Consider the following 14,586-nt stretch of genomic DNA (forward strand, 5'->3'; position numbering starts at 1 on the left):
CCTGGCTAATTTTTGTATTTTTTTGTAGAGACTGGGTTTTGTCGTGTTGTCCAGGCTGGTCTCGAACTCTTGGGCTCAAGTGATCTGCCTGCCTCAACCTCCCAAAGTTCTAGGATTACAGACATGAGCCACCACATGCAGCCAGTTTTCACTACTAACACTGCTTAAAAACAAGAACGTGAAGGATATAAAATCAGAAAACACAAAATGCATAAAAACAGCTTTGAGTTATAGATCAAGGATCAAATGAAGAAAAGATTCTCTACCTTTCTTTAAAGCCAGGCACACACAGTACCAACACAAGAGGTCCAAAAGATGGCAACATTAAGTATTAAATAGATTTAAATTTAAATATTAAGATGGGTATTATTAAAAGAGGCACAAGGTTCATTAACAACAACAACAACAAAAATCCATTATAAATCATGTACATTGGAGGGTTTCAGGGAGTAATTACATATAGGAAGGAGAATGATTTCGCCTAGTCCTAAAGTCTAATGTGCTTTATATAATTCTCCAAAGGGCAATGGTTCTGGTACTAGGGAAAAACTTTAGGAAATGGGAGGCAGCATTGTTTCTATTGACCAAAATGTAGCTTCGCCCTTATTTTCAGCCCTATTCTTCCAAGACCTCCCTATGACCTAGATTTTAATGCCAATAGTTATTGGCAGCTAAATGGGAAGCAAAATGAGGACATAGTTTTATTGCTGTCATTGCTGGATTTTTCTATTCATGGGGTGAGTTTTGGGAGAGTAGGAATTTAGAACCTCCAGATTTGCAAATTTAATAATATTCTCAGGTTTCTCAAGCCATTAAGACAGAAAAAGCTACACATAAAGCTAAGCTTTATCAACATTATGCAGTTTGCTGATAAGTCTGTTCTCAAATGAATGCCCTCATTCCCTCTATTGGATGTGCGATTATTGTAAGGTACAAGACTAACTGTGGGGAGAGACACATTTGGACACAGACACCCAACTCTGGGCAGATAATTAACTGTTTCTAGCCCAACTGCCTCACAAAAGGGTGAAGACATGTGGCCCCTCAAACCGGTTCACTTTATTTGGGTGGTGCACACAAGCTTTTGCAATCAGCTTCCAACAATCTGGTGCCGTGTAGGGACTGACACGGCAGGGTGTGTGCCCTGGGCAGGTACAACCTGGTAACAGTCATCCCCCCTCTGTTCCAGACAGTTCCTATGTTCTATCAAAGCAATGCATACAAGCACGGCTGTACTGGCCCCATATCCAAATCAGAGGCAAGTGTTGATGAAGCAAAAAATGTGCCTCTGGCCACGGATGGACCTCCAGTGCCCTCTGTGCATGTTGCTTAGTCCAAGAGACCCTGTGTCCCAGAACAGAGCAGTCCAAAGACAAGACACAGACATGGGTCTTTCCTCCTTCCGCCTCTGGCCCCCACTAGGGATCATAAGGGCTTAAAACAATGGGCTGGGCCAGGCATGGTGGCTCACACTTGTAACTCCAGCACTTGGAGAGGTTGAGGCAGGAGGATATCTTAAGGCCGAGAGTTTGAGACCAGCCTGGGCAACATAGTGAGACCCTGTCTCTATAGAAAAAACAAAAATGTACTGGGGTGTGGTGGTGCTTGCTTGTAGTCCCAGCTACTTGGGAGGCTGAGGGAGGAGGACTGCTTGAACCCAGGCGTTTGAGGTTGCAGTGATCTCGCTACTGCATTCCAGCCTGGGCAACGGAGCAATACCTTGTCTCAAAACCAAAACAAAACCAAAAAAAAAAAAAAAAAAACCAAAACAAAAAGAACCCCACAAAACCACTGATCTGCTATAAGAAAAAGTTATTTCCGTCTGTAACATACACTCAGATGTTCACACCCCTGCACAGTGTGCATTTACTTATTGAGTGCTGCTTCTCACTGCACTGTGAGGTGATGAGGGCCTGCAATAGGTGCTCAATTAATACTTGATGAATGTGCAGTAAATTAACACACTCTCTTAGCAGGTTTTTATTACTGATAAGGTGAAGAATAATATACCAATTATTTTGAACTTTGAAAAAATGATTTTAATTGCGACAGAGAAAGAGGTACCACGTTTGGATAATTTCCCAAAGCTCTATCACTTTATGCTAAGGTGATAATTGCAATAGTTTCTTATTTTATGAGGAATAGTTTTGGTGAGCTTTCCATTATAAGACAGTTTCAGCGGACGGAATGATGGAAACATGGATGAAATCTCTATTTCACTATTCATCAACATGAAAAAAAGTGAATGTCCATGACAGGTCAAGTCAAAAGAATCTTCATCCAAGAGAGGGTTCCAGGCACAGGAAGGCGTGGTGCATGTATAAACACACACTCTGGGAAGAGCAAATGGCATGCACCCCCATGCAAACAGAGGCAGAAAGCTCTCTTCCTACCAGGCTTGAAAAAGCCATGAAAAGTTTCTGTTAGAACAGAGCAGAGGAAATTACTGATGTGACATACTTTCCTATCTATAAGGAGTCTGTTAGATGACCGAAGATGACAGATTATTATTAATCCTTTCTTCAAAAATAATCTTTCCACAGGAATAGAAGAATATTTTTAAAGTTTGTTTTTTGATTCGTTTTGTTTTTTTACAATTTGTTTCCTTGCTCACTTCCTGAATTAAATCCTTTAATTTTCAATCTTTTGGGAAATGGTAAAAAAAACAATTTATGTACATGTGCATTTTTTTTTACACAGTTTCATATTTTATAATTTTTTCAAAAAAACAGAAGCTCGGGGAGCTGCTGGTGATTTTGCCAACACTGGGTGGACATAAGTAGCAGACACTGAAGGCACAGACTTGGGGAGGCAGAGTCTCCTCTGTTCCTCATTCTTGCAAATTTTAACAGGGTGACCCCAAGCCTCAAAGAAAAAGGCTAGTGGAGAACAGTATGAGGGCTTATATTTGGTTAGGACGGAAATGACATGTCCTCACTTTCTCTAACCTATAGCAAAAGCACAAACAAGCAATTGTTTCTGCTGTGCTATCCTTTTAGGGGGTGGGAAGAGGGGGAGAAATAAGTTACCATAAAATATTTTTATTCATCTATAGAAATTAAAAATATTTTCACAAATGTCCTATTGTGCCTTAATGTTTACAGTGTTGACTTGAATAGCCAAAGACTTTGACCTTCAGGTCAAAGACTGAATTAAAAAGAAAAAGGAATAATAAATTAGGTTCAATATACTTCATCTATGAAGGCAGGAAAGACAAAATTTGAAGATTTAAGAGTGGAAACAGAAGCTTTTTAATTTTTTTAAGTAAAATCATTTTAACACCCCACTGCTCAAATGTTTCTGTTAACTGAGGTTGCACTGAATTAAGAAAAAAATACTTCCTGCTGAAGAAAGTTAAAACCAAAAAAAGAAAAAAAAACAAAAAACACCTTCATTTTAAAGGAGTGACAGTAACTTTTGGTGAAACTAAATTCTAAAAGTGTCAGTTGCGGTTGAAATCTAGCACATGAAGGAGAAAAAGACCATTAACTGCAAAATCACTTCTACATGTTTTAACTTCATGTATTAATACATTACAACAATACAAGTTTAACAGTTACTTCAAATTCATTTTATTCCACATTTTTTTTTTCGGTTAAATGCATTTCCTTGCACTTAATTATATATATCACACCAATTTAGCAATGTGGATCTTCATTTTAGCTTTATATTAGACTCTTGAGCCTTATTTTCATGCTTGATTAAAAGCATTGGAAGTACATTGAACAGTAAAATGCCTCACTGATGGCTCTGCACCATTTGTAAAATGAATCATATTCTCCAGTGCTAAAAATCTATTCCTATTTCAAGAATATAATTAATGAGGAAATTTTATACCTTCATTTTCTCTAACGTGATCATGTAGTGATGCTGGGGAGGGGGATTTGATGAATACAGTGACAGCACTGAATAACATTCGAAGTAATTTAGTTTTTTGGCCAGGAGTGGTGGCTCATGCCTGTAATCCCAGCACTTTGGGAGGCTGAGGCGGGTGGATCATCTGAGGTCAGGAGTTCAAGACCAGCCTGGCCAACATGGCGAAACCCGGCCTCTACTGAAAATACAAAAATTAGCCGGGCGTGGTGGCAGGCACCTGTAATCCCAGCTACTATGGGGGCTGAGGCAGGAGAATCACTTGAACCTGGGAGGCGGAGGTTGCAGTGAGCTGAGATCACACCACTGCATTCCCGCCTAGGCGACAGAGTGAGACTCCATCTTAAAAACTAATTTAGTTTTTTGATTAATAAAATCCTTATTGCTCAGTTGCTACCATATTCAGACACTTGGTTATTCAGTTATCATGCTGGAATGTAAATGTTATTTCCTTAAAGCCCCTCTGACTTAACTTGCATTATAGATACTGGTAAACACTTTACTGGCTTAGTAATATCCATGGCAACTCAGCTCCAAGGGCCTTGGCGTGACCCCCGTGTCTTGTATAAACATTTTTGGCAGGAACCTCCAGAGCCCATGCATAAGGATGATCTAATTTTGCAAGCGTGTCATTACCAACCTTCAGATACACAACTCGGGCCAAGTTTTCCCCCTTGTGAATATTTTCCAAGCCCGTGGAAGAAAAGAGCAAGACAGAGTGGGAGCGTTGCCTTGTTATTCAATATTCACTCAACCAGATCCCTCAAGTTGAAACCACTCCCTGCTCTGAAGTCAGACACCTTCCTCTGTCACCAGGTCTCACCTCCATGGCACTGGTGTTGTACCTGCAGAAACCCCAGACTCCTCGCTAGTCCCTGGCGGCCTAAAAGCAGCCAGTGGCCTGGCTCCCATGAGGGGCTGGCTTGGCGCTAAGGTGCTGAAAAGGACAATGAACGTAATTCCCACCCAGCCAGACTCTTCCAAGTAAACGAGATTCCGTCCTCACTGCCAAGTTCTTTCTCTCGCTGGCTTCCCTCAGTCATCTCATATAGTCACAGCTCCATATGGCTGTTGTCATTGGTTTTTAAGCAAATCATCCTATTCTTAATATATTTTTACACACAAAAGGGCTGAGGAAGTTTTGTAAACTTACTTCTGTCATGAGAGGATTCGCCTGTGGCCTAAGTTCTATGCTGATCATATCTTAGGGGGACGCCAGGCACAGGTCTTAAGGAAGCGCAGATCCCATTTAAAGGATCTACAGCTGCTAGAACAATATTTAGCTCACTCATGCCTGGTGGCATTGAGAAAAGTTTGCCTATGAAACGCCTGTCAAGCAATGAGTGATTTTTTTTTTTTTTTTTTTGAGACGGACTTTCGCTCTTGTTGCCCAGGCTGGAGTGCAATGGTGCGATCTCTGCTATCTTGGCTCACCGTAACCTCCACCTCCCGGGTTCAAGCGACTCTCCTGCCTCAGCCTCCCGAGTAGCTGGGATTACAGGCATGTGCCACCACGCCCGGCTAATTTGGTATTTTTAGTAGAGATGGGGTTTCTTCATGTTGGTCAGGCTGGTCTCAAACTCCCGACCTCAGGTGATCCTCCCGCCTTGGTGACCCAAAGTGCTGGGATTACAGGCGTGAGCCACCATGCCCGGCCATTATTTCAAGGAATAATTCAACACACAATAATGTTGTCATCACTTGGAAAAAATAAAGCGAGGTGTTCAATCTTGGAAAACTTACCACTGAGATAGGGTCCATGGCCTCTTGCTTGACAGGAACTGGGTCAAACATGAGCATTCTTTTAGTTAAACCTTCTAGGGTGCTCTGGTGTTCGGCCTAGAAAACAAAACAAGGTATCCATCTAAGTCTCAAGGCTACTTTAAATACAAACTAGTAAAAATAAAATATAGCCTGGGCAAGGTGGCTCACCTTTGTAATCCCAGCACTTTTGAGAGGCTGAGGCAGATGGATCACCTGAGGTCAGGAGTTCGAGACCAGCCTGGCCAACATGGTGAAACCCTGTCTCCACTAAAAATGCAAAAATTAGCTGGGCGTGGTGGCACTCGCCTATAATCCCAGCTACTCGGAAGGCTGAGGCAGGAGAATCGCTTGAACCCAGAAGGCGGAGGTTGCAGTGAGCCGAAATGGCACCACTGCACTCCAGCCTGGGTGACAGAGCGAGACACTATCTCAAAAAAAAACATAAATAAATAAAGAATAAAATGAAATATAATACTCCTCACCCCACTTCTCTACTCCTTTTCCTCCCCTACCCCTGGAATGGCTGGAATTTGTTTCCCTTACCTATGAAAGATACCATTTGCATAATTAAAACCAGACTCCATGGTCATAACCAGATGAGAGCCAACCAGCATTTCTAACTCAATACAGAAACCCTGACTTTTCTGCAACATTATGTACAGCCCCTTCTGAGCACCAAAGCTTGCTTGGGATTGCCGTGCAACTCTTTAGAGGTTCAGATTACATATGATTGTTAAACACCTTCCCTTTTCCCCTGCTGTTGGTCACAGAAAAATTAGGGGGAAAAAAGACAAGCAAAAAGAAAACCTAGAACCAACCATCATTAAAATTTCATTTTTATTCTAACAAACCCTTTAAAACTGGGCTCACAGTGTACATGCTATTTAGTAGCTATCATTCACTGAACAATTTATGTGAAAATGTTTCTTTTACAGTAAGCATGGTTCTGTACCATCAAATCCCCCGTGCCACTGTGTGAACACATCAGTTTACTTAACTTCTTCCTCTTTATTAGGCACTTAGGGTTGCTTCTAAATTTTCGCCATTATAAACAGCAGTGAGCCTCTTTAAATATATCGTCCTGCACACCATTAATTTTTAGGATAAGTTTTCTGTAAGAGAATTCCTGGGTAAGAAGTACGTACATTTCCCAAAGCGCCTGATGCATCATCTGGCAAAGACAAACTATTATTTTCATTAATAAAATACAACCCCAAATCTCTACCAGCAACATGTGTTATCATTGTGTTATAAAAGATAAACACCTTGCCAACTTGTTAAGTCTCAAAATGGCAAATAATTTTTATTCTAAATTGATTTGGTTATTGAAGTTTTTTTTTTTTTTTTTTTCATTTTTATTGACCATTTAGATTTCTTCTTTTGAGAAATGCCTACTTAGGGCTTGACAGCCTCCACCACTTCTTATTGTTTTCTAAGCACTTTTCACATATGAAGAATATTAGCTTGTTTTCACTCAGATTTCTCCTCATTAGGAAATGAGCCTATTGTAAAGGCAATGTCCACCTTGATCCTGTCCTGTCCTTTTCTTCTGTTGTTCTCTGCTTGTCATCCCTTCTATTTTCTTCTGTGTTCTGTGTAGTCCACTTCTAACACTAACCTACATCAAGCCAACTGCTTCTTCACAAGACGAAATATTCAGTCTGCTCAATGTTCAAATGTGTCTCCTCAGTTACACTGTCCTGCTACTAGACACACTTTCAGAAATCGACTTCAGGCACTCACTAGCCAAATTTGGTTTAAGTGCTCAGTGCTTTGGTTAGAGGTAAGGTCTTTATAGACCACCCTGGTTTGAGTGGCAAAGTGAACAAGTTCTAGAGTGAGTTCTAGCTGACGAAGCTGCAGGAATCCCGGATTCTGGATTACTTCTTGTATTTCAGTGTTAAAAACCCCCAGCCCCACCTCCATGATAGCAATCCTGTAATTTGTTGTGTTGGTGCTCTATGGGTTATACTAAGATATCTTCATATACAATTACGGAAGTGATACTATGTAATTCTTGTGCTTCGTTGATTCATTGAAGAAAGCCTGTTTTGAATCTCATGACAACACATGAATTTCATCATTAACTCGACATAAGGCCTTGACTTCAAAATTATATTTTCCTACATCACAGGGTGTACTGTAATCTGCAAACACAATTTGATACCAGGCTGCTCAAATCAATGGTGCTACTACCCTCTCATGTATTCCAGCAAGAACAAACCGCAACAGCCAGTGAAAAATAGATGATTTCATAATGAGGGATGAAAACGCTTTTGTGTCTTGGGATCTATTATTAACCAGTTCCCAGCCTAGCAGCTGTACGGATGAACATGGTTCTAAGAATTGTTGTCCAGTGCCTCACAGTGGACCATAAACAAAAGATGTGAGATCTCCTGCTTACATCAATGAGGTCAGATCATTTAGCAGCCCTGACTCACGGCTGGTCACCCTGTGGCAGCCTCCCACCTCCCCACCCCCAGCTTTTTACACTGAATTCACTCTTCCAGACTCATCTTTCCCACTAGAGAGTATCTTGATGCAAATGCTTCTAAATTAAAGCATTCACATTCTCAGGTGTATAAGGAAGGAGCCATGGTTTTGAGACTCAAGCAGGCTGCAAACTAACAGCAGCCACAGGGCAAGAGTGATCATTTGTAAAATGCAAAGCATGCCTCCCTTATCTGCTTCTCAAGGATTTAGGTCTATCAAATGAGATTAAAACACACACACACACACACACACACACTCCTTTTGCCCTCATTTATATCCATATGCACATAAAATCTGGATATATATTCTGTACGCACAACACTAAATGTGTTGGTTCCAACTTCCGGAGCAAAAATGTCTGGTGTTTGCCTCTTTGCTAACATACCCTAGCCTTAGAGGTCTATCCCCCACCCTTAAATAAAACTCAGACTAGATTCAGTTTCAAAGTTAACAGCTGCTTACATCCTGTATGAGGTCTCATATAAGGCCTTGTCACTTCACAACTGTACCACTGCAACAACAGCTCTGAGCGAGGCCAGCATCTCCACACTTCATGTCATCCTGCACTCTTTACTACCACTAATTGCAGCACAGCAGAATAAATTAAGATGATGGGCTCTGGAGTTCCTTTTCATTCAAATTGTAAGTCTACCATTTAGCTCACATAGCTTTCAATGACTTTGTCTAATGGCCACAGCAACGACTACTGAATCCTTTTAGAAATGAATTACACATTAATGTGCTACATCTTTTTATCATTAAGACATTATTTAAATCACTATTGTTCTTTAATTTTTTGTTTTAAGTTTAAGGAAATGCAAGACTTGTAATCCTAAGAGAAACATAATCTAGAATAAAACACTGGCACTGGCTGGGCGTGGTGGCTCACGCCTGTAATTCCAGCACTTTGGGAGGCCGAGGAGGGCGGATCATTGAGGAGAGGAGTTCGAGACCAGCCTTGCCAACACGGTGAAACCCCGTTTCTACTAAACATACAACAAATTAGCTGGGTGTGGTGGTGCACGCCTGCAATCCCAACTATTCAGGAGGCTGAGGCAGGAGAATCGCTTGAACCCAGGAGGCGGAGTTTGCAGTGAGCCCAAATAGCACCACTGCACTCCAGCTTGGGCAACAAGAGCGAAACTCTGGTCTCAAAAAAAAAAAAAAAAACCACTGGCACTAACAAAACCTGATTTACTTTTATTAAAAAATAATTACAAAAGTATGTTTATTTGCCCAGAAATGTACCTCAAAGTAATCCAAATGTTGATGAAGGGATATTCTCATTACAGAAGTATTTAAGTTAATAAACAAAGAAGGAATGATAGGATTAGAATACCTATTTTTGAAACTCCCAACTAAATAATGCATCCCTGGACATTAAAAAAAAAGTCTGTGCAAAATTCAAATATCACAATGAATAGAATCAAGCTCACTGACTATTTCACATGTCTACAAGCACTTTGTTTCCAATTTGGTAGCTTCTGATAATAGCTTTTAAATGATGATGGTTTTAGTGATAGTCACAGGATATAAAACAAGAAGACAAAGACATGCAAAGAACATGCCTGGAACCACACACCCAAAACTGTTAACAGGAGCTTCTTGGGAGTGGCGGTGGGTGGGACAGCTTTCTATACATCTGTGTTCTATTTTTAAAGTTTATTATTTATATGTATTTTTATTTTGAGATGGAAGTCCCACTCTGTCACCCAGGATGGAGTGCAGTGGAACAATCTCGGCTCACTGCAACCTCTGCCTCCCAGGTTCAAGCGATTCTTCTGCCTCAGCCTCCCGAGTAGCTGGGATTACAGGCATGCACCACCACTCCTGGCTTAGTTTTATACTTTTAGTAGAGACGGGGTTTCACCACGTTGGCTAGGCTGGTCTCGAACTCCTGACCTCAAGTGATCTGCCTGCCTCGGCCTCCCAAAGTGCTGGGATTACAGGTGTAAGCTACTACACCCGGCCAAGTTTATTATTTCCATAATCAAAACTTTTAACAAAGACAAGACAGGGAAGCCAAGCTAGGAAGGAACCAAATTTAGAAAGAGAATCAAACACATGAACAGAAATGAGACTTCTGTTTATGTATTTGCAAAAAATTTCTATACTTTGCACCCATATCTCTGACTAGAAGGACCACTTTTGTCATTGGTACTGATTTGTTTATAGGTTCTGATCCAGAATCATAAAAGAGTGACTGTAAAGTCTTCAAAGCGCCTTCCACATAACTGAGAAGTAACTTAAGCCCTGGAAGAATTAGGGTCCCTAAACTTGGCAGTCTTTGGTATCCATGGGCGGCTCAGTGCACTGGGGTTATTATCATTCTGAAAGAATGCTAAGTAAACCACAAATGCTTAGAAAATCTATCATACAGTACTGACGGCAATCTGAAGTAGAACCAGTAGGTGGCGAACTAAAACAGGCATTAGAGACCAGGACACCGGCAGTAAATCAATCCAGTTGGCCAACCTCGGGGTCTTTAAACCTAGTGGGTTTTAACCAGGCTTGGGAATTCTATTAATCATTTTATGTGGGTATCACAGAGAAGAGGAGGCTCTAAATGTGGTTCTATTTTTTTCTGACGACTATTTTCCAATCATAAACACATTTACATCTTCATTATATTTAACTAGCTTAGCTAGCTTTAGAAATACATTAGCTAGCCTTAGAAATACATTCTAATCCTAAACTAAGCAATACCAGGATAACAAAACTGCATCTAAAAGGCGGGGGAAGGGTAAAATTGTTTTTATTAAAAATTCTAAGTTATTGAGGTGCTTAAAAGCAAAAATATACAGGAACATCACCACCGCCAAAATAATTTTCCATAACTGGAGCAAATGCAATCTTCCCCAGCTGTGTTATTTTGCAGAGAAAGGCCAATAAAAATGAATGGTCCTCAAAAAGGAGAAACAGATTTCCCTTCATGCTCTTTCCACCTACACTTCTGACTTTTCAGATGTTAAAATAAGGGTCAAATTTCTGTCAAAATGCAAGACTGCGTGATTATAGATTAAAAGGCTTGGTGAATCATTGACATGAAGTTTCAGAAGGAATGCAGTCCTGCTTTGGAGCCCTATCCAGTGGTGTCCGAGGCCTATGCACAACGGCTTTATGGGGTGGGGGGCGGGGCTGCAGGTGAGCTGCAGGGCTTAGAAACACACACACAGTCCTTCATGGAATATGAGGTTAAGGGGTTACTAAACCTCCTCTGAAAGCAGCTTGCCTGGAGGCTAGAGCATGATTTATTACAGAAACGACCTTACAGACAATGGCCTGCCCCTTCCTGAGGGAGGAGGAAGGTGGAGAGAGAATGTGTACGTATCAGGAGCAGTTTCTTCCCTGTTTCTTGGGGTTAGAGCAAGACCTGCCTCTGACGTTCTCCCTTCTCATCTCCCTATTTCTTCCTTTTTCCATGCCCTCATTTCTTCCCGCAGATCCTCAAAGGGTCCCTGCATTATCTTCCCCAACCCAGGACTGACCCCGAGGCTCCAAATCACCTGCCTTCCTCCAAGCAAACTTCCCTCTCCCAGCTGACCTCGGCTAGGCGTACGGAGCAATACACCAACACACAATTGCTAAGCCTCTCTTTCAACTCTTCAAAGTTTTTGGATTTTTAAAAGAGAAAACATGTTATCTTCCCCCACCCTGACTCCCCAAAGGAACTTTAGGCAAAAAAAAAAAGAAAAAAAAAAAAAGGCTGTGTGTGCATGTGTGTGTAATTCTTGGCTAGGAAAACTGGGCAGGCAAGCAACATCCCTGTAGCTTAAACTTCCTTTCCAGAGAAACTTTTCTCTCTTCGTTTCTTTACCCAAATTCTTCAAAATCCCCCAATGGCTCAAATATTATTTAAGGACAGTTGCCCTAGCCAGACATACAGGGGACAGACAACAGATGTCAGCAGGCATTTTTAAGCTGGAGGCTCCCTGAAGAAAAGCTAAGCACTGGCACCTACCTGGAAATTCCTACCTGGACATTCTTGGGAATTTTCATGCCACTCCGTGACTTTCACCTGTCTTACTCTTCTATGGCTGGTTTGAAAAGGAGAAAAATTCCATGGGGTGTTTCTAAATCTTTGCCCCTCATGAATTAGTTATTTTGCATTAATGTGTATTATAAATGGGAAAGAAGTTAATTATTTCATTTCAGATGACATAGAATGATCCAGTGAGCAATCAACCCACCCTCTCTCCTCTCTCTGCTAACAAGCCACCAATTTTACTTTCCTGCCTCCACCCATCTGCTCCACCCTATGGAGAGTTGCCAAGGCAAGTCCAACTTGTCCAAACAGGACATGGCTTTAGATAAGATTCTGCCCACACCCTGTACTTCGGAAAGACCAAGTGAAGCAATTGATTTTGCATGTCAATAAGGACAGGTGCAAAGGTAACAACCAAGCAGAAGCCTGACAAGTTTCCAAACTGAGGCCTAGCAAAGCAGGGCTGGGGGCGGGGACACCCACACCCATGCTACCCTCTAAGTTCAAGGCCATCTGGCTAGTGGCATTCCACACCCTTCTTAGAGAAACTGCAGCAAACTCGAATCATTTCCCCTACTAGGGTTACACACTTGTTTATGCTCTCTGACAATTTTGTGTTTTAGTTTTAAGGGCAAGCAACCCAAGATAAATTGAAAAATACCCATAATGTCTAATCCTGCTGTGTACATATCTCACAAGGCCTTGCCTAAGCCCTCACAATTCTCCTCTGTGAAGTGTTATATAATCAAATCCAGAAGGGCTGCGTGAGGCCACGCTGCCTCTCATCTGCCTCTGCTCAGTGCCCTCCCTATCACTGGAGACCCACCCAACTCCACCCTAAGGAGCCTCCACCCATGGGGCCCCACCCTGCAGGGAGTGGGAGGTTGGGAGGGACCAGTTGGCTCTGGGCAGCAGCCAGTTCCTGGAAATTCCGGCCTGAACAGGGATGGTTAGAATCTTAAAAATAACCAGAAGGAACCGTGGGGCTGTGATCATTCCTCTGCTCCTGAGGATTCTCCACTGAAGTTCCTCTCAGGGAGCCACTGAAACTTTGGATACAAAACCATGAGCGAAGTCTACCCTCTCCCTTTAAAAATAAGCAGAAAAGAAAGAGAAAAGCATTTTGAACCACTGCTATCAACGTGGCCCAAACCAACCCTACTCCTCCTTGTTCCTGCCTCTAAGGCTGCCCCCTCCCCACCTCCCATTGGCCTTATTTTCTGGTCCTTCACCTTGGAAACCTAGAGGCCATCTCTGAAGCCTTCCTCACCTCCTTTGCTCTACCTTCCTGCCTTGGGGACCAGGCCCTCAGCATCTCCCACCTGTGTTGCTGCAGCTTTTCTGCCACTGGTATCCCTCAGCCTCTCCAGTCCAGCCCTCGCCCCTTGCCACCCACGTTTTTCACAGATCTCTTCTCATCCCGTCCCTCCCCAGCTCACAAACTTCCCTCCCGTGCACTCCCCGGGTCTGACAGTGGGCTCAGGCACCCATGCTTGGCACCCCGTTCCCCACCAGCTGCCCCCTGCTCCAACAAGTGCCCTTCATGCCGGCTGCCCTGCCCACCCCCAGGCCTTTGTTCATTTTTGGCCCTGATGCTGGGCAACCGGCATGGAATGCCCCCTCCCCTTCCGGCTTATCTAAATCCCCCTAATTCTTCAAAGACCAGCTCAAGGCCCTCCCCACTCTGTGCAGCCAGCTGATTGCTCCCTGGGGGATCCAAGGCCGCCTTTTCTTACCTAGATAGGCTAGGCCTTTCAGCTTTCCCAGTGGTACGCCCCACACCGCCACCAGTACTGGGAAGGACAGACAGGCAGGCCTCAGCCTTCCTGAGACGGCTCCCTCCCCACTCCCTACAGGAGATCGGGCTTGTTCCCTGAATGAAGTTTTTATGTCAAGCCTAAGGAGCTAACATAAGAGCACTTAGCTCATAGTAGGAGTTCCACAATCATCTCCCTTTCCCTCTGAATGCACTTGAAATCTCCCTTAAACAAGTAATAGGGATGAAGGGCCTAACTCTAAGGGAGACCTAGTAAACCAAACTTCCTAAGAAAAAGTTATTGCCCCTAACCTTAGCCTGGCCCATGCTGTGTACTCCAGGGACCTTATCAGTACCATCTTCAAATAATTTATTATTATTCACTCAGCGAGGTCTTCTAAACAAGTCTAGTGTCGAGCTCTCTGCTGTATTTTCAAATCTAAAATAGAAAAAAGAAAGCAAGAAGGGGAGCAGAGGAGGCAGGTGGGGGGGGGAACTGCATGGGGAAGGGGTGTGTGCACAAACATAGGTTTTTGAAAAGGGATCAAGGAAGGCAAGGGGCTAAGTGATGCCACAGGTTTCCTGCCAATCACCACCACCTTCGTGATTGGTAATCCCCAGGTGCTGTTTAATGTCAATGAGGTGGTTACTACCTTCCCATTTTACTGAAAAGAACACTGAAACAGAGAGGTCAAGTAACCTGCCTAACATCACA

The 14,586-nt window shown here is 42.7% G+C and overlaps 1 protein-coding gene across 1 annotated transcript in view; it reads right to left on the reverse strand.

Moving 5' to 3' along the window:
• Positions 1 to 14,586, reverse strand: part of KLF3 (KLF transcription factor 3) — a 37,406-nt gene that overhangs the window by 15,116 nt on the left and 7,704 nt on the right. Inside the window, exon 2 of the mRNA XM_032135223.2 lies at positions 5,617 to 5,712. Within this exon, the coding sequence (XP_031991114.1) occupies positions 5,617 to 5,673 (57 nt within the window). The 5' untranslated portion in view covers positions 5,674 to 5,712. The remainder of the gene's footprint in view (positions 1 to 5,616; positions 5,713 to 14,586) is intronic.

The sequence above is a fragment of the Hylobates moloch genome, unplaced genomic scaffold (genome assembly GCF_009828535.3).
Source record: "Hylobates moloch isolate HMO894 unplaced genomic scaffold, HMol_V3 SCAFFOLD_17, whole genome shotgun sequence".
Taxonomy (NCBI): Eukaryota; Metazoa; Chordata; class Mammalia; order Primates; family Hylobatidae; genus Hylobates; species Hylobates moloch.